Source organism: Aptenodytes forsteri, unplaced genomic scaffold (genome assembly GCF_000699145.1).
Source record: "Aptenodytes forsteri isolate BGI_AS27 unplaced genomic scaffold, ASM69914v1 Scaffold23, whole genome shotgun sequence".
Taxonomy (NCBI): Eukaryota; Metazoa; Chordata; class Aves; order Sphenisciformes; family Spheniscidae; genus Aptenodytes; species Aptenodytes forsteri.
Genome location: NW_008796043.1, coordinates 1,975,553 through 2,000,325, shown reverse-complemented (window position 1 = coordinate 2,000,325; position 24,773 = coordinate 1,975,553). Strand labels below are relative to the sequence as shown.

General features: G+C 37.4%; 1 protein-coding gene and 1 non-coding gene across 2 annotated transcripts in view; both read right to left on the bottom strand.

Moving 5' to 3' along the window:
- CCDC178 (coiled-coil domain containing 178) overlaps positions 1-24,773 on the bottom strand; it is a 189,303-nt gene that overhangs the window by 147,207 nt on the left and 17,323 nt on the right. The window contains 5 exon segments of the mRNA XM_019473739.1: positions 2,757-2,940; positions 16,054-16,161; positions 16,163-16,185; positions 16,308-16,399; positions 19,401-19,558. Of these exon segments, the coding sequence (XP_019329284.1) occupies positions 2,757-2,940; positions 16,054-16,161; positions 16,163-16,185; positions 16,308-16,399; positions 19,401-19,558 (565 nt within the window).
- On the bottom strand, positions 6,750-6,820 carry TRNAG-CCC. The gene has a single exon. It is a non-coding gene; the product is annotated as a tRNA-Gly (tRNA).

Sequence of the window (24,773 nt, the reverse complement as noted above, 5' to 3'; positions counted from 1 at the left end):
CTTCCGATTCTCTCCCCCATCCCACCGGGGGGGGGGAGGGCAGTGGGAGAACAGCTGTGTGGTGCTCAGCTGCCGACTGAGGTTAAACCACGACAGATAGGGAAAAAAAAGCTCAAATTCCAAAACAAATAAAACCTTCAAAGCCCTAAGAAGCAAACTCATAATATCAATTATAAAAAAGAGAATTAGCTGACACACAGAAAATTTGATGCATAGGAGAGGACGCAGTATGACTGGGAAGCAGTGTCTCAAAATTCATCAGTTAAATCTGAAGGATTTAAGAAGTATGTGGAGAAGAGGTATCTGGGTGACACAGTCTACTTGGACTCCTAAATGGTATTTGATAAAGTATTATACGAATGAGTCCTTAATTAATTTCCCATGAGTTAGGGATAAAAGTCCTCACATGAACATATAATGCATTTAAAGACAGAAGACCTACAGTAAAAATAAATTACCAGTTTTCACACTGGCAGATACAGTAGAGTACTGCAAGTATCCATGCTGGATCCCATGGTTTCCAGTTTATTCAGAAACAATACAGAAAAAAGGGGATTTTCTGAGATGACTTAGGAAAACCAGCTGGATTTCTTATTTACAGAGGACAAAATTCAATGAAGGTTAATGTATGTTTGTACATTAGGAAAAAGTCTTCACTTTATATAATGCTGGACTCTGAGCTGCCTAGTAATCAAACAGGAACAAGATCATGAAGAATATAATGCTCCACTGCATTCAAAAGAATAAATGTAATGTTAAGAACTATTACGAAAGGAATAGAGAACAAAACAGAAGTCATTGTTATACCACTACCTATGCCCAAATGCGTCTGCGTGTTGAATATTCTATGCTCTTTCCCCATAATAACAGAACTGGAAAACAGAACTGGATGACAGACATGGGACAGTTTCCATTCATTAAGCAAGTTAATGGATTAGGAGTCTTCAGCTTGAAAAAGAGGAAGAATATGCTAAAAACCTATAAAGTCATTTGTGACATGTAGGAAGCGAATATGGAATGACTGACCAATACAGCTTTGAAAGTAAGAACCAAGGCATTATATGAAGATAGTATATGCTAGGCGGAAAATAAAGAAACAAAGTAATTTTTCACACAACACATGACAAAGCTGTTAAAGTCCTTATCACAGAATGTTGTGGATGTCAAAAATCTAAAATGCAACTGTAAAATTAATGGAAGAAAAATTCATCAATTTGAAATTAATTTTTAATACTTAAAGAGAAAATATAAATTAAGACACAAAAAAAATAGAACGTAGGACAGCAAATAAGCAGGGGCTTTGCCTGAATCCCTTCTAAAATCCTAATTTCTTGATGAATATTTAGCATCCCTTAAATATCTAAACCATAAGAAGAATCATAGTAGATTCCCCTTATTGTACAGTTGAACATCCATTTGTGTAAATATTTCAGCACATAACACTGAGAATGTGGAGAAAATGGTGCTTGGCAAATTTATATACAAATAAGACAGAAAAGTCACACAAATTTAGTATTAAAATATATGGTTATAAAACAGCATAATATACCGAAACAAGACAATTTATGGGACAAAACTACATGGTGCAAATTCGGATATTGCCAGGAATATAAATTTGATCCAAGAGAAGACAACCTGGCACTATGAAAGGCCTTAACAAACAAAACTGACTCACTCCTATTCATTCTGAAAACAGCTCTGAAGTTCTCTAGCTCATGTTTTACTATTTTTTACCTTAGCTCTATAAGCTTTTTAACTGGCTCTGTCTTAAATCACATCCAACAATTCCTCTTCTTTTTTTTAGAAGCAGTCTGGTACTTGGACATACCTTTACCTTTGGCAAGCAGGTAGGTGAAAAGGAAGGCAAGAAGCATGTGGAGCGCCTAATATACCAATGCATACTGGAACCAGGAAAATACAATTAATGTTCTTAATTTTACTGATTACAAGTTAGGAAATCCTAAAACTCTTACAGAAAATAATACTGTGAAAGTCTTTCCTTCCAGACAATCTATACTTTACATATAGCAGATGTCCTCTAGTGAAGAATATGAAAAACACCATTTATATCTCCCTGGTATAAAAAGACCCTTGAAAATTCCCCATTTTCTTTTCTTTCCATATTTCTGAACGCTGAATCTAACACCCTGCAATAACACTGAACACTCTATGCATATGTACATTATTATTCATTAAGAATTAGGTAAAGTGAAAAAACAAGTGTCTTGTAAGTCTTGTAAGCCTTCATAGTCAATAGTCATGGCAAGGCTGCTATATAAGGATGAACTAAAATTTCAATTCCAGATAACTAATGACATCCAAATGATAATTAAATAATTATTCTAATGTAGTATTTCATTTGCAATGGTTACATTTGGCATCAAATAAAACTATAGTGATTTACAAATTCTTCTAATCATTTAGTTACACAAAGAATGAGATTGTTATTTGTTAGTATTCATTTTAAATCACCTAGGAATAACAAAATCTTTGTATGGTTGAGAATATTTAATGCGTTAACTTTACTTTTTAGCCTGCCATTACCTGTGACCATTTAGTAACCAATTTATTTTCTCTTCCAGAAACTACTGCTATTTGCTATTTTTCAAGTGTTTTAAAATACATAGTTAAAATCATAAGTTTAAAATTATTTTTTTTTTAATATTAGGTTGCTTGCCCAATAATTCTCTGATACAAAGATCATTATTTTCTATTCTTCCACTCTAAAAAAAATGAATTTAAATTTAAAAATATACCTTGTAAGAGATCTCTTCCACAGTTTTAGGGTTTTTTAAGTCCTCATACTTTTTTTTTTCCCCACTGTAGGACAATTCAGCATTACAGAGATCTTCATTTAGTCTTTCTACTTGCTGTTCAATCTTACACATGCTTTTGCAGATAGTTTCAACTTCTGACTGATACGCCTTCTTTTTTTTTTTGAACTCTTGAAATAAAACAGCCAATTTTACATTTCTTTTTATAAAGTATATTAACTAAAATAAAAGTAAAACCCATTATTGAGTAAGTAAAGCTAAAACATTTTAAAATCAAAAGCAGTATTTTATCATCCTGCTATTTGATCCTGAAAATGCCAAGCTCAAAATTTTGAAGTCTCTTTATTCATGAGTATAAGCCCTGACAGTTCATTGATCTCGAACAATTATATGTATCCATTTCTTTGTTTTCCTATATATCTTTACTGCTAACCTGTATGATAGAATCACAGAATGGCTGAGGTGGGAAGGAACTTCTGGAGGTCATCTGGTCCAACTACCCTGCTCAAGCAAGGCCACCTAGAGACAGTTGCCCAGGACTGCGTCCAGATGGCTTTTGAATATCTCCAAGGATGGAGAATCCACAACCTGCATCGGCAACCTGTGCCAGTGCTCAGTCACCCTCACAGTGAAAAAGTGTTTCCTGATGTTCATACGCAGCCTCCTGTATTTTGGTTTGTGCCCATTACCTCTGGTCTTGTAACTGGGCACCATTGAAAAGAACCTGGCTCCATCCTCTTTGCACCTTCCCTTTAGGTATTTACACACATTATTAAGATCCCCCCTGAGCCTTCTCTTCGCCAGGCTGAACAGTCCCAGCTCTTTCAGGCTTCATCATAGGAGAGAAGCTCCAGTCCCTTCATCATCTTCATGGCCCTTTGTTGGACTCTCTCCAGTATGTCCATGTGTCTCTTGTACTGGGGAGCCCAGAACTGCACACAGTACTCCAGGTGTGGCCTCACCAGTGCTGAGTAGAGGGAATGATCACCTCTCTTGACCTGCGAGCAACATTCCTCCTAATGCAGCCCAGGATGCTGTTGGACTTCTTTGTGGCAAAGGCACATTGCTGGCTCTTGTTTAACCTGGTGTCCACCAGGACCTCCAGGGCCTTTTCAGCCAAGCTGTTTTCCAGCTGGGAGGCCCCCAGCATATATTGGTGCCTGGTGTTGTTCCTCCCCAGGTGCAGGACTTTGCAATCCTCCTTTTTGAACTTCATGAGGTTCCTTTCGGTGCATTTCTCCAACCTGTTGAGGTCCCTCTGGATGGCAGCATGGCCCTCCAGTGTATCAGCCACTCTTTCCAATCTGGTGTCATCAGCAAACTTGCTGGGGGTACACTCTGTCCCATCATCTAGATCATTAATGAAGACGTTAAACAGGACTGGACCCAATATTGACCCCTGGGGTATACCACTAGTTACTGGCCTCCAACTTGACTTTGTGCTGCTAAGCACTACCCTCTGGGCTTGGCCATTCAGCCAGTTTTCAATCCACCTCACTGTCTGCTCATCCAGCCCGTACATCAACAGCTTGTCTATGAGGATCTTAATGGGAGACAGTGTCGAAAGCCTTACTGAAGTCCAGATAGAGAATATACACTGCTCTCCCCTCATCTACCAAGCCAGTCATTTCACCACAGAAGGTTATCAACCTGGTCAAGCATGACATCTCTTTGGTGAATCCATGCTGACTACTCCTGATGACTTTCTTGTCCTTGTGTAATGTGCCTGGAAAATGGTTTCCGGGATTAGCTGCTCCATCACCTTCCCAGGGATTGAGGTGAGGCTGACTAGCCTGTAGTTCCCTGGGTCCTCCTTCTTGCCTTTCTTGAACAAAGGAGTGACATTTGCTTTCCTCCAGTCCTCAGGAACTTCTCCCAGTCGCTCAAAGATTATTGAGAGTGTCCTCACAATGACATCAGCAAGCTCCCTCAGCACTCATGGGCGCATCCCATCAGGGCCCATGGACTTATGTACGTCCAGTTTGCTTAAGTTTTCCCTGACCTGATCCTCTTCCACCAAGGGTATGCCTTCCTTGCTCCAGCCTTTCCCCCTGGTCTCTGGGACATGGGATTCCTGAAGGCTGACTCTTGCTAGTAAAGACTGAAGCAAAGGCAGCATTCAGTACTTCAGCCTTTTTCCATGTCCTGTGTTATCAGGTTCCCTGTCTCATTCAACAATGGGCCCACATTTTCCCTAGTCTTCCTTTTGTGATCTATGCACTTACAGAAGCCCTTCTTGCTGCCTTTGATATCTCTTGCCAGATTCAATTCCATTTGGGCTTTGGCTTTCCTAACTGCATCTCTGCATGCTCAGACAATGTCTCTGTATTCCTCCCAGGTCACCTGTCCCTGCTTCCACCTTCTGTAGGCTTCCTTTTTGTGTCTGCGTTTGGCTGGGAGCTCCTTGTTCATCCATGCAGGCCTCCTGGCATTTTTGCCTGACTTCTTATTCATTGGCACGGACTGCTCTTGAGCTTGAAGAAGGTGATCCTTGAATATTAACCAGCTTTCTTGGGCCCTTCTTCCCAAATATAATATAAAACTATCAATTTTGAATGAGAAGAAAGTGGCAAAAACAGCCCTTTTATCTGAAAGTGTTGAAATTGGTCACACAGTCTCAGTTCTTCTATCTTATAATAAATGGCCAGGTCTAGCGTACTTCATACCAGTGCAATGGTACAGGTTAGTCATACAGCTGGTGAATTCAAATTCCTAAGTATGTTTCTATTTACAGAATTCTTAGGTCACATAAAACAATTTTAATTTATTTGCATACAAACAAACTTTCAGTAGAAGTGAAGTCTTTAACAGAAGTGAACTTAAAATACCATTAGATTACACTATTGGATTACACAGCAAAAACCAAACTCAATCAGATACAAAAAACCTACAGGTAAACATTGATATTACCTTGATTGACAGAATACAACCTCTGTATGATTAGAACTTAATATTCTTCAATGGAATGTTTCTTTGCAGAAGAATGGGATAACTGAAAAATAAACTGTTTACTACCACTGAGTATCTGCTGAATTAGAATGATAAACCTAAATGGTATTGTAAGGATCTTCACAGGATATATAACATTGTTTCCGAAACTTAATGTGCAAACCCACAACAGGTTGGCACTGATCACACATTTCCTTAGCTGAATTAGTGGCCAGATTATTTCTCTCAAAGATCAGCTCCTTTAATACAGGGCATCATTTGCTTAGTTAAAGGAAGGAAACATAATTTTCCTTACAAAACTCCAAGATTTCTAACTGCACAAGGACTAAACTTCATGGATTATTTCATACACACACACTCTGCACATTCCACTTTCAGTGCATGCGAACTGCTGGTTCCTAAATATACAGTCTTACAATCAGCAGTATCTTCTATATAGTCCTTGAAAAGCCTGTAAGACAGTGCAAGCCCACAGCAACTTAATTTCCCTTCCCAAAATTCAGGCAACACAAAAGCACAAAGCAAGAGAACAGAAAACATTGCCGGTATGCATCCTGATGAACTATACCTAACATATAACATGCGTGTAGTATGTATTACAATTGCCCTTTCTCTATTAAGAGAATATCCACAGCCAGACTCAACTTACCGTGATTCCCAAGCAGTTGACCAATCTGATGGAGACAGGAACTCAGTCCCAACAGAACTGAAACTGCAATATGATCTTTCCAAAATGCAAAATATGACCTAGAGGCTTTAGCAATGCCACACACCTGTAAGACCCCGTGTTTAGAGCCGTGACTGACTGATTTACATAAATTCACAAAAAAGAATTTTTCAAAGATATTGCAGGAGGTGTAATAGTCCTACCAAAAAACTGAGCTCTACATGAAACAGGAGGGACTACTTTCACCACCTCAGACTGCCAGTGGTGTAACCACAGATTTTTGGTGGAGCTCAGGATGATCTGAATATTTAGAGAAGTTGTAAGGCTGCCACTCCTGCACAGGAGATGGCGGTTTTCACTGCACCAGCCGGGAATCGAACCCGGGTCGCAAGAATGGGAATCTTGCATGATACCACTACACCACTGGTGCTTCCCTGCAACTGTTAAATAATCAAATCACCCTGGGCTGTCCTAAGGTGCAAAGCACTGCATAGTCAGTTATCGATTTAGACAGTCCTTAAATACAAGGGATTCCTAGCCCTTTTTTCAGCTGCTGAGACAAAAGAATCTTGCATAGATCTAAAAGATCTTGTTCCCTGTGAATTAAAACACTGGAGATGATTAAGATCTACTACAAGCATGTTAGGAAAAATATAGCCGAGAGTACACATGTGAATGGCCCAAATCTTCCCTAGACGATAATGATCAAAGATGATAACAAGAAAGAGCAACAGAGATTTTTTGGCTGAAGGGAGTCCATATGAAAGCAGACATACTCTGGTACTTCCAAGTCTAAGACCATTTAGTTAGGAGCCATCTCATTAGACAGTAATAATAGTTCTATTCTTTAGACTTTCACAGGTCTGCCTCTATCACATACACTGATTACACTTTCCTGCACACCAGTGTGGTTAGCAATGAGATAGATAGAGACCAATGATACCAATGTGAGTAGTAACCAGGGCTGTGACATAACCATGACTTATGAGAGTTATAACTGTAAGTGGATTACCAGTTACAGACAGACTGACTAAGGAGGTCAAGAAACTAATGCGATGCAGAAGCAGTGGCAAATGAGGAATTTGTGAAGGTACAGTATGTGATGCCTTGAGACCAAAGACCAAATACTTAGATGGGATCAGAAGTAATTACAATACTCCACCCAGCAGAGAGGTTCAAGGGTATTCTGACTACCAGATGAAACTTCAGTTGTAAATCCGTCCCTGAACAAATCATTTCCATACACTTTTGGTAATGGTTTCAGGTTAGTTATTACAGAGTTTCTGAATCCTATAGTCTGATAATACTGATCTGAACTATTCAGACCACAACCACATCACTTTCAAAACAGAAAGTTCTTCTACAGATGGTCTTGTGACCTGATTCTGAAACAGGTCTCATTAATTATTGCATCAGAGATAGATGACTTAATTTTGCAAATTCCACATGTAGAAGACTTACAAATCACATGCTTCATGACACATGCCATTCTCCTAATTAAGTGCTTTTAATATTTCCATATGCCCCATAATATCCTCATATGAACAATACTTAGAGTAGACTATGTAGGAAAAAGAATTATCTACCAGAAACAAATTACCTGAAGAAAGTAACACATATTCTAAAATACTGACAAAAGGTCACTGGGCAACTTACTACTCACTTTCCCTAGGGAAGTTTTGAAACAGCCTACACTGGAAACCCTAAAAAAATACTCATCTGATTGTTTCTTAAAATGGGTATAAGTATAGCTAATCTTCTTTTTGGGAAGATAGTGACTAAATGGTTTCACAAATTCATTCCAAAATGTCTATAATTATAAAAAGACTTAAATATCAAAATACCAAAGCCAAAAGAGCAATTCATCTGAACAGTGCAGAGTAAGCAGATCTGTGCTGAAGCTGGAAAGAAATGAAAGGAACCAAACAATGACTGTTCCACTCTGATTTCCTATACCTTTCACGTGGAGCAAAATTGTTTTGATGCATACAAGGCTACCCATGACTCTGGAGGTCAAAACACTTTACGCATGGATGCAAAGAGGAACATAAGTATTTCAAGCAGAAAAGCAAGTGGACTACAGCTGAAAGAAGAACTATGGTTCTTCGGCGTATGTGTTCCATACTCCACTCTATGTACAGGTGCTGAAAATTTTATCACAGCTTCTGCAGCTTACTCAGGAACTCTGTCCCCATTTGAGAAGCATGGTAAGTTTTTGATTTTTCTTTCCCTAAGCTTTCATACATTCAGTAGCTGTGCATAGCATGTGGACCTGAGATTTTTTGATCTAATAGTATCTGTAAGATACACTCAGCCATTACATATCAGGTCAAATGCACTGTTTTTCCTCAGCTTCTTTCATCCAAGATGCTTAACATACTATGAAGGAAAGGCAACACAGATGGGAGGTTAATGTTGTCCTGGTTTCAGCTGCGATAGAGTTAATTTTCTTCCTAGTAGCTGGTACAGTGCTGTGTTTTGGATTTAGGATGAGAACAATGTTGGTAACACACCGATGTTTTAGTTGTTGCTAAGTAGTGCTTACACTAGCCAAGGACTTTTCAGTTTCTCATGTCCTGCCAGCCAGAAGCTGGGAGGGGGCACAGCCAGGACAGCTGACCCAAACTGGCCAAAGGGATATTCCATACCATATGGCGTCATGCTCGGTATATAAACTGGGGGGAGGGGTGGCCGCTGCTCGGGAACTGACTGGGCATTGGTCAGTGGGTGGTGAGCAATTGCATTGTGCATCACTTATTTTGTATAGTCTTTTATCATTATTATTATTATTTTCCTTTCCTTGTCTGTCCTATTAAACTGTCTTTATCTCAACCCATGAATTTTACTTTTTTTTTCCAATTCCTTCCCCCATCCCATTGGGGTGGGGGGGAGTGAGTGAACGGCTATGTGGTGTTTAGCTGCCTGCCGGGTTAAACCACAACAATGTTCATATGGACAACAAATCCCAAAGTATTCCAGTAATTGGAATTTTGGAATTGGAAATTGGAACTTTTTCCCTACCCAGATACTTGTTCATATAAACTTTGTATTTTAGATCCTTCTAAGCTCAATCACAAGTTACCTGGAGATGATAGGTCTTGGAACACTTTGGGAAAAGATTACTTCAAGATCATTTTGCCAAAGGCAACACTATTTCTGGATGCCTCTGCACAGCACTCAGTATCAGTGTGTGTGAAGATGTCCTCATCAATGCCATCAATATAATCTGAAGTACACTTCTGATTGTAAAAAGCAGGTCCCCTTCAATGGTCTCATAGAAGATACTGAGAGAATATGATATCCATTTTAGAAAATGTAGAAGGTAGAAGTGTCTCTCTCTCTCTCATATCATGAAAAAACACAGGAACTTTTTGAAATTGCTAATTCTCTGTAAGAAGAGGTAAGGATTTTACATTTATTGGCAGGAAGGTGTCTATACGCTGGATTAAGAAAACTTGTAAACCAACTACCTGTTTCATGTAATAAGGTAATTTGAGAAAAAAAGTACAGTATAAAGGGGATCAGCTAGCACAGTATGGCTGTCTTTTTTTTTTTCCTCCCCATTAAGAGAAACAGAATTCGAGAAGATTCAGTAATGAACAAGTCAGAAATGGATTAAACAGTGTCCCCATCATGGTCATGAGCAATAAGTTTAAGTCCCTCTATGAAATGGGATCCTGAGTAACAGAAAACACCTTCCCTAATTTCTTCAGATCTGTGCGATGGAAAAGCAGAAAAGAGATTTCAGTGGGCTGGGGATGGGAAGAGACTACCACAAAGTGAAAATAAAGGAGCTGACTAGCAACCAAAACCCCTTAAAAATCTAGTAAGAAAATTAATATTATAACAACATAAAAATCTTTGACTTTTCTGACCATTTAGTCCATGTTGCTAAATATATATTAACAAAGAAATCTATTACTAAAATAGTAAGATCAAACTAGTAAGAAGTAATGAGGAACAGGACGGTGAGAGAAAAACAGCCAACAGATGCTCCTCAAGTTCAACGCAAGTGTAAAGAGAGCTACAGTCTTGATAATGGCAAGATATTGGTAACAAAACTGTTTCAAATAGGTGGGGATAGTGAGATGTAAACGACCAATCCAATCTTACTTTGAGGATAATTCTGAGCAGCAGGAAAGTTCAGAATAGGTACAGAATCCCCTGGACAGGTTTACTGGGTCTGGCTCAGATGTAGTTAACTCTACAGCAGCCCACATGGTGCTGTGTTTTGGATTAGTGGCTAAAACAGTGTTGGTAACACACCAGTGTTTTGGCTATTGCTGAACAGTGTTTGCACTTTCTCTTTTTTCCACTCTGCCCCCCCCACTAAGTAGGCTGGGGGTGGACAAGAAGTTGGGAAGGGACACAGCAAGGACAGCTGACCCAAACTGGCCAGAGGGATATTCCATACCATTTAATGTCATGTTCAGCAATAAAACTGGGGCAGGGGAAGAAGGAGGTGGGTTTTTTTTTTACTTCCAAGACTGGCTGGGCATTGACCTGCTTGTAGGAGTGGCGAGTGATTACTTTTGCATCACTTGGGTGTTGCGGTTTCCCTCCCACACCCCTATTAAACTGTCTTTACCTCAACCCACAAGTTTTTTAGATTTTGCTCTTCCTATTCCCTCCCTCACCATGCTGGGGGTAGGGGCCAGGGTCAACCCACCAGTCTTTTCTGAGACACAATATGGGGGCTCAAGAGGGGTGCAAGATAATGACATATTTGATCAGAGTGTGCTAGACTGAATTTTTAGCTTTTTAGCAGTTAATTTGTTGGTCTTAATAATGGCTGCTTTCAGCTTTTGCTGTCCGCTGGGTTGTTTTGTTTTACCTGAGAGATGTATGATAAAAGCAGTGGCCTTGAGCCTAGTCTGGCATTTGATCCACATTGCTGTCATCCCAGTACTCTGGGAACCATCTCTTGGAGACAATCAGCAATTACACCTTCCCTCTCCTTAGGCAACCTGCTCACCCCGAGTCCCCCAGGGATCACCATATAGATGCCAGCCTTAGTATGGACCCGCACTTGGCACAGTACACTGCAGCCCAGAACTCCTGGGCTCAAGCGATCTGGCAGTCTCCACCTCCTGAGTAGCTCAGGTTGTGTTTGGAGCAAGACGTCTGGTGATAACTATAGCAACTCAAGGCAAAAGGGTTACTTCGGCAAGACACAGACCTTGAAAATGGCAAAAACCACCCCACAGCTTGATGTAACTTGTCAGCATCTTCAGTAAAATTAGAGAACATACAATGCCAGGTGTCTCAATTCCAGGGACAGGTTGTTTCACAGGAAAAGAGAGAGGATACCATGTCTCTAGTTTGCTGATATATACCATTAATATTGTTATTATCCTTCATTATATGAATGTGGTCACCAAGGATATGAGTTTCGAATGATCAAACTTTGTTCTTTGGGAGATAGTGTCCTGTGCTTCTGATTTATCTAGCAGAACTACAACTGTTAGGATCATCTTGGATGCCAATGACATACATAGATGCTCCAAGGATTTTGTATCTTCTGACAATCTCATTACAGGGTTAATTTTCACGTTTCTTCAACTGGCATATGGAAAGCGATCAACCTATGGATTCATCTGCAGACTCTAACAGAAGGTATCATACATTCTGTCATCTGTTATGAGTCCATGACTCCAACATGGCCCAAATAAGCTCCAGAATTTGCACAGGATATAGATAGGACAACTGATGGTTTACCAGCTATCCAGAGAACAAAAAAGAACTAGGAGAATTTGGACAAAGTGAGGAACATCTTCTCTGAAAGTCTTAACAGCCCTTTATCCAGATACAGGTCGTACCTGTTACCCTTTGCAACAACCTTGGTGAAGGCCTTGAAGGTGTCGAAACACCACGTGACAGAACTGTATTGAAAGTGGTCCCAAGAGATTGAAAATGCATGCATTATTGCATTGTACAATCAGGTATCTTTAAAAATACATGAAATTACTGTAGTGAAGTTTGAGACATGAGAACCACTCCTACTCAAGGAATCTCCAATCAAAAGCTGGAGTGACCATCTGAACGATCAGCTGCACGTGAAGGTCTGAAACAGAATACCTTTTTTGTAGCTGCTATATTCTGACCCAAAGAGGAAAATTTCCTCACCTTGTCCAGACTGGGAACTGCTTGTAGCTTTCAAACTAAGAAAGATTCTCATAAACAAGGGCTGAGAGAAGGGAGTGTACCAGACATAAAAATCTTTGCATTGTATCCAGGATCCAACTGTTTATGATAAGGTTTTTCTATGTATGACTGAAGCAGTCAGTTTGAAAGAGACAGAAGGCAAAATTCACGATGTCCAGCTACACTTACAAAAATGCTACTCTTGTTAAACTATATGAGACAATGAAAGATACAGGTTGCTCATCTTTTTTTTTGTTGAAATGCTACCTCTTCCTCTGAAGACAGGTAGTTGCAGGTGAAACATTATCTCTGCTAAACAAAACTGAAATGCTCAAGAAAACACTCTGAGAATAAAGATCACTTGGGAATAAGTAAAGGAATGTTTATTTTTTGCATTATGAGATGATGCCCACCAAATGGTTAAGTCCTCAAAAGAAGACTGCATATCTCATGGTACAAACCATATGTTTACAGATCAGCAGAAGCAGTCATGCTTCCATAAGGAAGAAGAAAAATTGTATCTAAAATCCATTCCCCAGGCTTCAGAAAAGTCATGCAGAAAATATTCTTATTTAGTCAGTAAAGCAGCCTTAACTTAATTGAAGGAGTATACCTTCTTTTCAAAAGCATTAAGACATTTGAGAGTGTCCTCTAAGTTACTGCTGTAAGAACACTTTCCCTTCTTATTTAATATGACAGCCACCATAGAAGACAGGTTTGGGAGAGTTTAATGAAATTGGAACTTCATAGTGGGAACATAATACTTATGATCAAATCTCCATGTCATAGGGTTATTGGGTAACTGATCTAAAATAAGAATTGTTATAAAGGTGAGAGAAAGAAATTAAAATTGTTTAGACAAGCCAACACATATTCTCAGTTGACCACTGTATTAGAAATCCTGCCAAAACATAACTACAACAGAAATATTTTAAAAAAAAGTACTAACAGTTGGACACAAAGTTAGAAGTTCAGTCAATAAAGATGAATTGGGGGCTGCTGAGCTTTGGTTTTTACCCACCTTGTACAGGAAATGAGACTATTTAGACTGCATGTGCCCCTAAAATCTCAGGTGATCATGAGGTGTATTTCTTGCATGTACTGCATGTTCTAAATAGGAAAGATACACAACTAAGCTTTCTAGGAAGAGTGTTAGAAGACAATTCTCTATCTTCTTGCAGCCTTGCAGAAGGTGGACAGTCACTCACTTTTTAGTCCTGTTGAAGTAACATGTCAGGACTTTGTTAGTATACAATTAATCAAAACAAGCACTCCAAGTCTTAGACTAACATGAGACAATGTGTTGATTTTAAGAATCACATTCTGATGGAATATAGCAATTAAATAAAATACAGCAGTTCTTCCCTAATTCAAAAGACCATACAGAAATCACAATGTACTCAGAAAGGAAAATGAAAAATAAAGCATAATTATATTGAGAAAGTTTGTGAGAGGCTACAAAAGGCTCGGAGTATCAGACTAATGATCTGACATGCAAAATACTTCCAATATAAAGCAAGAGATTAGTGGCAGATCAAAGAAATTAAAGGTTTCTGAGCAGAACCAAACATCCTGCCTCTCCCATAGCACTTAATGACAAGTTCCCCAAGAGAACTATAGTTAGTTATAGCCTTTGTTTAAAACACTCCTTATTCAGTCAAGAACTCCAAAAAGATAAAAGGGGATTTTCAAATAAAAAGCCCTACAAACAGCACTCTTCCTTTGAGCTTGCACTCAGTAACACATAAGAGGAATGCATACAACTTCTAACTTTTAGGAGGGATTAGCAATTCCTTTCTCCCTTAAGAACTAAAATGTTTCATGCTAGGTCAGTGGTCTTGAAAGTAGAATTGAGAGAGTGTAGGGGCTCTATAAAATAGCATTCCAGAAAATCCTTCTAAGACTTAACTTAAATTATCATAAGAAAGTACTGTACAGAAATCTGGGATTGTATCAGTCTGACTAAGAATCCTGTTTTTCCACTAAAGCAAGATTTAAAAGGTAATTCTTCTGAATTAGTATTTTTCTTTTAAAAAAACCCACTTAAAATTGGATTCTATATACAGCCTCCACTCATTGTTTCCTGGGACTAGACTAAATAGCAGTCTGAAAAAATATTTCCCCTTCAAAGGATGTCTGCCGATTGTCCTTTGAAGACATAAATAAACAGAGCTCCTGGAATCCTTCATTACTCTGAATTTGTCATAACCATTCTCTGGGTCTTGAATCTGAACTTTCATATGCATTTCTTGAACTCCTGAACATGTGGAAGGACAATAATTAGGACACACTCACAACAATACCGATTATATATGAAATAGGTAATGCTCAAAGGACTTCTCTTGTGAACTTGTCTAGTCTTTCTAGGATGCTTGCAAAGTTTTAGTGTACAAGATGGTCTCAAGTAATAATGCTTCCCAAATCTGTTTTCTGAGAACTCCCCTCTCTCTCCTTAGGTTCTGCATTTGCCTGTACATGTTCTTACCAATCTGAGTTTCCTCTTTCAGCCTATCAGTTAATACTTCCACCACATGCAAGATCTCTCTCCATGTCTTACATGTATGAAGAAATAAAAGTTTTCTTCCATCAAAAAAGATGTCAATGAAATTAAAATAATAAATTTGTAAAGCTACAGCACTAATTCTAAAATGTTCTAATAATCCCAGTAAGTAGTTCCATCAACATCAGAACTAATGAAGCCTGGTTTCTTACCCATTTGTGTCCCATCGTTGATTTACTTCGGTATGTAAGGTGTGAGGTCTAACTTGGAGCATTATTAAGGAGTATGCACATACCTCCTCCCCTCTTTCATCTTTTTATCTCCTCCCTTTTCCCACATCTCTTGTATGAAATTTTTGGGGTCTAGTAAGGAATGTTTTCTTGCTGACAGGATGTCTGTATTCAACTCAGTCATCAGTTTCTACAAAACTTATGAGAATCTAATTATTTTCAAGAACTTTTCTTTTCAGTTGACTTTGCTGAAACCAGACAATAAAATCCAAAGTTACTGGGGGGATAAAGAAGATAGCCTGTCAGATACATAAAACCGGCACACACCTAGTGTCCAAAGGAGGAAGGAACTAAAATTGATTTTATTTGTTATATTATAAATCCAAAGGAGGAAGGAACTAAAATTGATTTTATTTGTTGTATTATAAACGCACTGAAAATATTATGTACAATAAAGTATAGTTATTTGGAATCAATAAACTGAGGAGCTACAAAAGATGTGTGCATAATGTCTTACAAGAATTCAAAGAAAATAGAGAAAAACAGTATTTCAGATTCTATGTTTATAATCATCATATATGAAAAAAATACAAATAAAATTCAAAGTTTTTACTTCCTTTCAAGTGAAGGGCAAAAAAGTTATATGATAAATTTCAGCCTGAAGTGATTTTTAATTATTGAAATGTTAAATTACAGACAGACTTAAAATAAAAGCAAGGTTCACTTTTATAGGCATGCTTTCAGTGAAGAAATAACGCTTGCTTCCTATATTTATATTGCAGGCATTACCTATATCTATATTTTTGCAAAACCTCTTCATTTTCTTCCTCAAGTTCTTCATTTTCACATTTCAAAATGTCCAATGCTTCATTAATTTTGAGAAGCTTTTGCTTTATATAGATCACTTTCCCTGGTGGATTTCTAATGAACATTAAAACATTAAGACACCTTTAGCATAAGTTGAAATTATTTCAGGCCAATGCAGAAAATGTAAGCATGCAAGCATTTTTACTTCTTTTCTATAAAAACAATAAAAAACTTACTAATTCTTCCACAGCTTTAATCACTTCAGAAGAATCATCTGCTATTTTTATGCTCTCATCTCCTTGGGCAGCTATTTTGTTATTCAAATCTTCTATATAGAAAATATTTTGTAAAGTAAGTAATACAAATATCTCCTATATTTCTTTGTAATAATTAAAAGATATATTTAAAAATAAATTTAAAAGGAAGGCTATTAAACAGTAACTAGAGATATTTCATGCTATATTATTCATATGCACATTGCCATTGCGATGTATCCCAGCAGAATCTTTAGACTTCACAGTATCAGTAAGCACACACTCACAGCCTGCTAATTCGTACATGACATATGTGGTATAATTAAGCAGAATACCTTAAGTTCCTCTCAGCCTCGAGATTTTCCTCAATATCTCAGTATACCTATTGACTTAATACAGATTCATACAGAGATTCAATGATGGATCAATCACTGGAGCTTAAGGAAAAATGAGGATGTTAGGGAAGCATCTAGAGGATAAGAAAAACATCTAAAGTGGCTTTAGATAGATAAAGGCATGCCTGCTCACATTGAGCCTAATGAATTTTGCTTCCTTCACCTCTCTTTCCTCTGCAGAGGCTGAAACAACATAGCTATCCTGGCAAGAACTTACCTATACAATCTCCATAGAGATATGGGTCTAACTGGAATATGACTAGACAACAAATGTGTCCAAGCAGGATCAGGGTTGATAAGGATGTTAGCATAAGGGTAGACAATACACATGGGAAGAGCAGGACAGAATTAGGACACAGGTACCCTAAATGGCATGTAATTTCCTACTGCTACATCAAGAATCTGATGAAAAGCAGATTTATGTAAAATACTTTCTGACTATGTCCCAGCAGCTAAGGAGGGAAACAATATAGGTTTTGTCTTGTTATCTTGTCCAGAATGTCATAGCTGTGTTGTACTTCTCTAGGATTCTGCTGATTGTCCTTGTATGGCTGTACCTTCCTAACTAGGTGGGGACTGAAGGTCCTAACCTGAATGGTTAGGGATTATAAAACACGATCTATGAGGAAAAACTGCAAAGAAGCACCTTTACTAATCTAGAAAAAGGAGATGAACAAGCAAATTGTTAAGTCTTTCAATATGTAAAATATTCTATGAAATATAGTTCAGGGGAAGTGTGAGAAAGATAAAGAAATTGCTTATATCTACAGGGAAAAAAACTCCAATGGATTAAGTATGAGCAAAATGGCCCAGTTTTTAAATTGCTAGTACATGGGAAAAACATGATTCAGAAATATTTTTCCTTCTTTCAGTGTTTTTAGACCAAACATTTTGACAGGAAACACCTGAAATACTGCCACACTGTGCAGGTAATTAATGAAGACAAAAGAATAAAGGAAGAATAGTTAAGTATGAGATTAATTTTCTAAGAAGGGTTTCTTCTAGTCTTTGAAGAGCAAAGCCCACGTAGATACAGAAAATGGATTAATGCATACAGATACCTTTTGTAATGCAAATCTGGGTAACATGGAAAAAAGAAAACTCAGAGTTGTCCCTACAGTGTCAAAAGTTGTAACGCTCCCAAGAACTCATATATAAAATTTAAAAAAACAGCATGAACTAAAACAAGGAAAAAAAGCCAGGAAAAAAAATGCAGAAAAATATTAGTTCACATCACTAATTCTGTCTTGAAACTTGTTGACCTACGTCATAATTGACATGTTATAATTTGGATCCAATTCAAACCCTCTGAAGTCACTGAAAATAATCCCAATATTTTCCCGATTACCAAAATAACTCCATTGTCCCAGTAACATTTCTATGATGATCAGAAGAATCACTTTGAGCTTTCTGAAAATCCACTATTGTTTGTAAAGGTTTATTCAGTTAGTTGGTTTAGTCATGTTTTTGAAGGAAATTGACAATAACAGAACAGTTTTATGCTAAACCTAACTCTGGCTCACCAAAGGTGGTCACCAAATGGAGCAGTTTCATGCTCCACCTTACCCCTGTTGCACATTTCTCTCTTTCCGTTGTGTTGGTCTTAATACCCAAGTAGTACCTACTGAAGTATATCAGGTCAGGCAAACCCAGCTGGAAACAAATCTAGAAAATTAAAAAAAAAAAAAAGGTTTACTAATAAGTATTGGCTCTATTTGAAAATAGTGGTTTTCTAGTTATCAGTTGGTAGCAATTGCTGGTGCCAGTAACAGGAAGAAAACTGTAATACACAGTTGGAAACAAACGGCAAGAACACGCCCATTGGTTGTTGTCTAATATGACTTTATCTTTACTTTTCCGGGGGGTGTGCTTTGGGTTTTTTTGCTAAGTTCTAGGCATGCTTGGTGGATTCAGCTTCTCAGAAATACTCCACCTAGATTCTGGATTCCACTGGACCTAGCTATCTAGATGCACAAACCACAACAGTACTGGGCATGTACAAGAGAATGAATTTCATATTTTATTTATACATATATACATACACATAAATACACATACATATGAAAAATAACAAGTTCTGTTGTGGGCATTGAAACCCTGTTTTAGGCATTTTCTATTGGTTCCACATATGGAGCTGTCAATTAATTGAAAACTCCTAGCCAGGCAGTGTGAGGAACTCCAGTTCAGATTTTAAACTGCCAAGTACAAGATTTCAAAATGAATGCTAGACAAATATAGCAGAAAACAGGGGAATTTTAAGTAAAATAGGGTATCACTCTGCATGCTGTAAGAGTGCATCACGTGCCATCTCAGGTCAAAAAATCTACTAATTCAAGAGGACACTTATGCTGTCGCACTAAATGCACACTTTCTTCCAAATGATTTAAGAAGATAAGCAATATTAAGCAGATATGCATCCAACAACTAAAAATATCCAGGTCACTTAAAGGAATGTAAGATGATTATGATATTTTTAATAAATAAAGCTGAAAAATAACACTACAACAGAAGAATGAACATGAAAGTTCTATAGAATCTACCACTTTTTATTTTTAAATCAGTATTTGTGCTTTTACTTTTACAGAGGACCTTAACTCTTAAACATACAAAATTTTCAGGCATTCATGTACTTTTCAATAAAAGATACTCATTTATTTGCTTGTTTATAAATATTCAAGACTCACTTTGCTGTTCCAACATTTTGCATCTTCCTGGATTTCTGCTTTTTGCTTCACTAACTCCTCAAGGTGTTTTTCATCCTTTATAATCTTCTCCTCTGTTTCTTTTAACTTCATACAGTATTCGGTCCAAATAAATTCAGAATGCTTTAACTCATTCCTAATAGAAATACACACAAAGTGAATCCATCTATTTGGAAATATTCCAAGGTAGTCCCTCTCCATAAAGGAAAATGTAAAGCAGATCTGAATTAGTAAAGATTTATTTTGATTCTCTACTACGTTTCTTGAACAGGTATGCATGAAAGAATTTCAAAATATCTACCCTGGCAAGTTCATGCAATTTCAGCCAGATATCAAAACTACTCATGCTACCAGTTCACTTCCACTTAAACAGCCTGCCAACATTACAACTTCTAATTGCACCTCTGAACAGGTATTGGTGTAGTTAAGCACAAGACTTTGTTTCCTACCTCACACGTTAATTAAACAAAATAGGACTAAGCTTCTTTCTCTGCTAGTGGCTGAATCTAGTTCAGAGCCATCTTCACTTAATCAATCCACTGCACTGTCATCTTGTGGACAAATGTCTTTTGTGAAGAAAGTTTTTTACTGACATCAATTCCTCATGTAAAAAGGAAATTGCAGACAGTAGGCAAGGTCAAAGGAGGGGATAAGGACTTTACTTTCACTCTGAATAGCAGATTTATCAGCATTATGATACGGAAAACTGGCCCTAATGGCATAAAGAGATAATAGTAACTACAACAATCGTCAGGAAAACACTCCCACAAGACCCTGGCAGGCCTCATTATAGACTGTGCACAGGCCTTTTGTTACAGCCATGTATGAGAATGGATTTGGTGAAAGAGAGAAGAAATAGAGGGACATCAGGTTAAAATTTTACAATGACTACTGCTGCTTGTCCATTATTTTTATTATTGTTTCAGCAGGCAGAAAAGAGGAGTTTCCCCCATGCTCCCCAGAGAACTATCTTGGTCAATAACATATTCCGAAGCATGCCTTAAATGGCAAAATAAATCCACCTCAGCAGAACTAAGACCAACAGTAGTTGAATTTTAGAGACATCTACTGCATTACAACCCAAATAAAACCTGAACAAGTTTTGCATACTTAAACACAGTAAATCAACAGAAAACAATAATAAAGAGACTTCATCACTAATTCAAGAGCCATTCCTACACGATTATTCGACAGACACTCTTCCTTTATTTGCTTCCAAGATTTCCATCTAGTGAGAGGTCTTTTCCAACCTCAATGATTCTATGATTCTATGATTCTATGAAAGAAACATATAAATGATACTTGGAATTATTCTAATGACAGACACGTAACAGGCATAGACTGTAATTTTCTTCTCATGTTACCTATCAGCTACAACTTTCTGGGTATAATCTCATGGAAAAATACAGTACTACCAGCCACAGTGAATATGTGTAAAAATAACAGACTGTGCTGTGTGATGTAACTCAGTATTTTGAGTTTCATGCAATCTTTATCATTTTCTCACTGATGGCACTGAACATAAAGAAGAGTATCAACTGCGGAAGAGTCTTTAAAGTCTGTGCCATCACAAATCTGTCTTTCTCACACCTATCAATACCACGTTATTCTAGTCCTCCTCAGATGGCAGCCGAAGGGTCGACTTTCTCTGTAATGTAAGTATGACTTTAATTACCAGTCTAGCAAATGGCTGGGGGAAAAAAAAAAACATACAGTAGGCAAAAAAACTTAATTTCTTCACTGAGGGGTAGAAAAAAGTCTTCTACTCGACTTTTTCCCATAGATGCTGATATTCCTAAAAACACTTGTATCATTAGCATTTTTAGTTTAATTTACATTCACACAAACAAAACAGGTTGCAAGGTGCACAACAGTCTACATCACTGTCATGTGGTATGAATAGGAAATCACTTAACTAGGTGAAACAGAACATATACATGGTATATTTCTGTCAGTATAGCTGATGAATTTCCGGTATTAGTTACCTATTGCCATTATCATGGGGATTTTACTTACATTATGACTTGTTTCAAAAGAACAAAGAGTTCCTGTAAAGCAATTTCAATGCACCTCAGAACAAAGGCTTGTTACAGGAAAACACCACACTTTCTTGCACATGAAACAAACTCAAGAGCCTTGATTTCCACCAAGACTACAAAAACAAAACAGGAAAACTGCCCACACTGCCCTGCAACTGCTAAGCAAGCCTACAGCTGTGACACAGTGACAGAATTCTAAAGGGAACTGAAGAAAATCCTGCATAAAAGACTATGAAAAAGTGAAGTAGTCAGAAGGCGAGATGAAAAATCTGAATACTAATGAAAAAATGCAGAAGTAAGATTAAACGATCAATTTTCATTGAAAGAATAGGTCAACAGCATTCTATCTCAAAATCCCATATCTGTTGCTTTGATATATTTACAAATGATCTGAAAGGGCAAGGAGTAGTGAAATTAAAACTCTGCATACAATGTGATTACAATAAGCGAGGCCAAAAAGAACTAAGAAACTAAGAAAAATTTCAAGACAAACTAAGTAACTAGGGAACACAACAGCACATACCATTTCGTGTCCAAACTCAAAAGAAGTGTAAGATCAGAGATCAGCAATCAGTACACCTTAAAATTCTAAATTAACTGTATGAAATTGAGAAAGACATGTACATATTTCCATAAACACTCGGAAAGTCTACTCAACATTTAGCACAGTTAAAGAAGCTACGAAGGTGTTAGATTAAGTAAGAAATAGGATGAAAAACATCAGAATAAAAAATGAGAGTAAGACATCCCTGTTATTGACATGGCTTAATTTGGAATATTGTTTGCAATATCTTTCAACCCACTTCAGAAAAGTGTATCATGGAAGTGAAAAGCAGTCTGAGGACATCCCTGGAAAGGTCATAAAATACAGAAGTCTTTTGAAAGCACACGGAAAATAATGGAAGTTGCTTTAGAAAACAGGAAGAAGGAACAAAGTAAAAATCCAAAGTCACAGAGGATTTAGGCTAGTGAAGAAGGATCACAATACACAGCAATATTTATCATTGCATACATCTTAAGGCTTAGACTCCCAAACTACAGCAATTTGCCTACAAGAGGAGAATAACAAATCGCTGCTGATCGCACTTTGTAAATATGAATTGATAAGGAATAAAGTTTAATAGTAGGTATATGCTGGAATAGTAAAAAAAAAGAAAAGTGAAATCATATACTTTTAACATTATTTATTCTGGTATTACATGATAAAACCACCTCAAGCAATGGATCACTATAACCATTGCTAACAATTCTTGCCAGCAGCTAGTAATTCAGACAAGCTGACAGAACACGAAATAGGCCAGTGAAACACTAAACTGATTTGCAGAGTATCTGAATACATAGCAATAAATCACACTACATTTTTGGTAATACTTCTTACTCAGGACCTGTTCTTTCTCATAATTAAAATCAACATGAGGTTTGCAATGAACTTTACCAGTTACAGAACCAGGGTCCATGCTGCCTGATTTCTCTCAGCTGGAACCCACGGAGGAGCTAATGAGCATTTGATCAGATCATCTCTATATACATATTTAAGCTATAATTAAAATTCCAAACATTGTGAAGCTTGCACTCACAGGCTCATACCCATCAAAAGTAAGTATTATCTCCTACTCCTCACACACCTCTTCCTTTGTTTAGACACACATAGTGACTTTAATTGGAGAATCACAAGGTAATTTTCAGAAGTCACTCCAGCTTTGACAACTGTTGGTATTACAGAATTCTGGTCTCAGGTTTTGTATAATAAAATACTTGGGGTTTAGCCATATTTCTGACTACAATTCTTATTTTCATATACTAATATTCTTTCCAGATTGCAAACTAGGCTCTGAAATGAAAAAACTTAAGCTTTAGTTAACTGAACATAAACACGTTGACTGTCAATCTTTTTAATCTTAGAGGTAATAAAATATAATTAGCATAATATCTCTAATATAGTGTCAAAGTAATCCTGAACTCAAGAAAAACAAGACCAAGAAATTCACTGTAAAGGTTAGAATAACAAGGGAAAAAGTCAGACATGCTGACAAAAGAAACAAGTCAGAGAGAGACACTTATTTCTCTAGTATTGCTAAGCTGTCCATCTTACAGAAAAATACTTTTTTTTATTCTACACTGACTCACCCTTACTGAGACACAGACAGTTTAGATCTTATTACAAGTGCACAGACACTTTATGAGTGCAAGACTGGAACTTCTTGAGCAGCAACACCGTTTGAGTAAATTTGTGTTACCCAGGATGCCTCCTGCTCCCATATTAAAGTATAAACATATTACAGGAAGAGCTATGATCCTTCTTTAATTCTGCAGTTTAGTGCCAATGGCAGAGAGATACACAGTGATATGGTCTTTTAAAGAAACAGGATTATTGCGTCTAAATAACCTTCCTTTCTTCAAGAATGTGTCAGTAAGGTTTCTGCTTTAGCTGACTGGCAAGCACAGATCTCCCTGGATAGCAGACATCAAAAGCACCAGTCATATTAGCCAAAGTAATGATTTCCTGAGGTTGGTATCTACCCCAAAATACACTGTAAGAGTGCTCTGTTTTCCAAAAGTCAGTGTTACTTTGTGCTGTAGGCTTAACAACTTGTAAGATTCTGAGGCAGGCAGTAAGTACTCCTTCTGTGGGACTGAAAAAGGTGTTTCAAGTTCCTGAGCACTAATCAGTTCTTGAAATAAAGTTGCCGAGATGTTATAATCTATAGAAACTTGAAATGATACAACCAACCCCCATTATTTTTATCAGGTGCAGCTCTTTACCATGGCCTACTGAGCACCATAAATGGTAAGCAAAACAATCACACTTATCAATTCCAATTATTTCTTGAACAAAGAAATCTAAAACCAACAGAAAACAGCTACAGAAGCTATGACCTCTTCATTATGTCCCTCTGAAAGTGGGTCCCTTCACAGAGGGGACCAAAATACCTTACTCTGAAATTCTACTGTGTGCCTTGTTTTATTCTATCATACATTACTAAAACAGTTTACACACAGGTTAAAAAGTATAACAATTCTTCCTATTTGGTACATCAAATAAAAAGGTCACTCGCAGTACCCTAAGCTCTCACAACTACTCAGTTATTTGAGGATTTGGTGTTGGCCTCCATGGTAGACAAGCCTACAAAAGATAGTTCACTGACAGAATGCAGTAATTACAATGGGCTTGTGTATAAGTATACTGGTTTTGGCTGGGATAGAGTTAATTTTCTCCTAGTAGCTTGTATGGTGCTATGTTTTGGATTTGTGCTGAAAACAGTGTTGATAACACAGGGATGTTTTAGCTGTTGCTGAGCAGCCTTACACAGA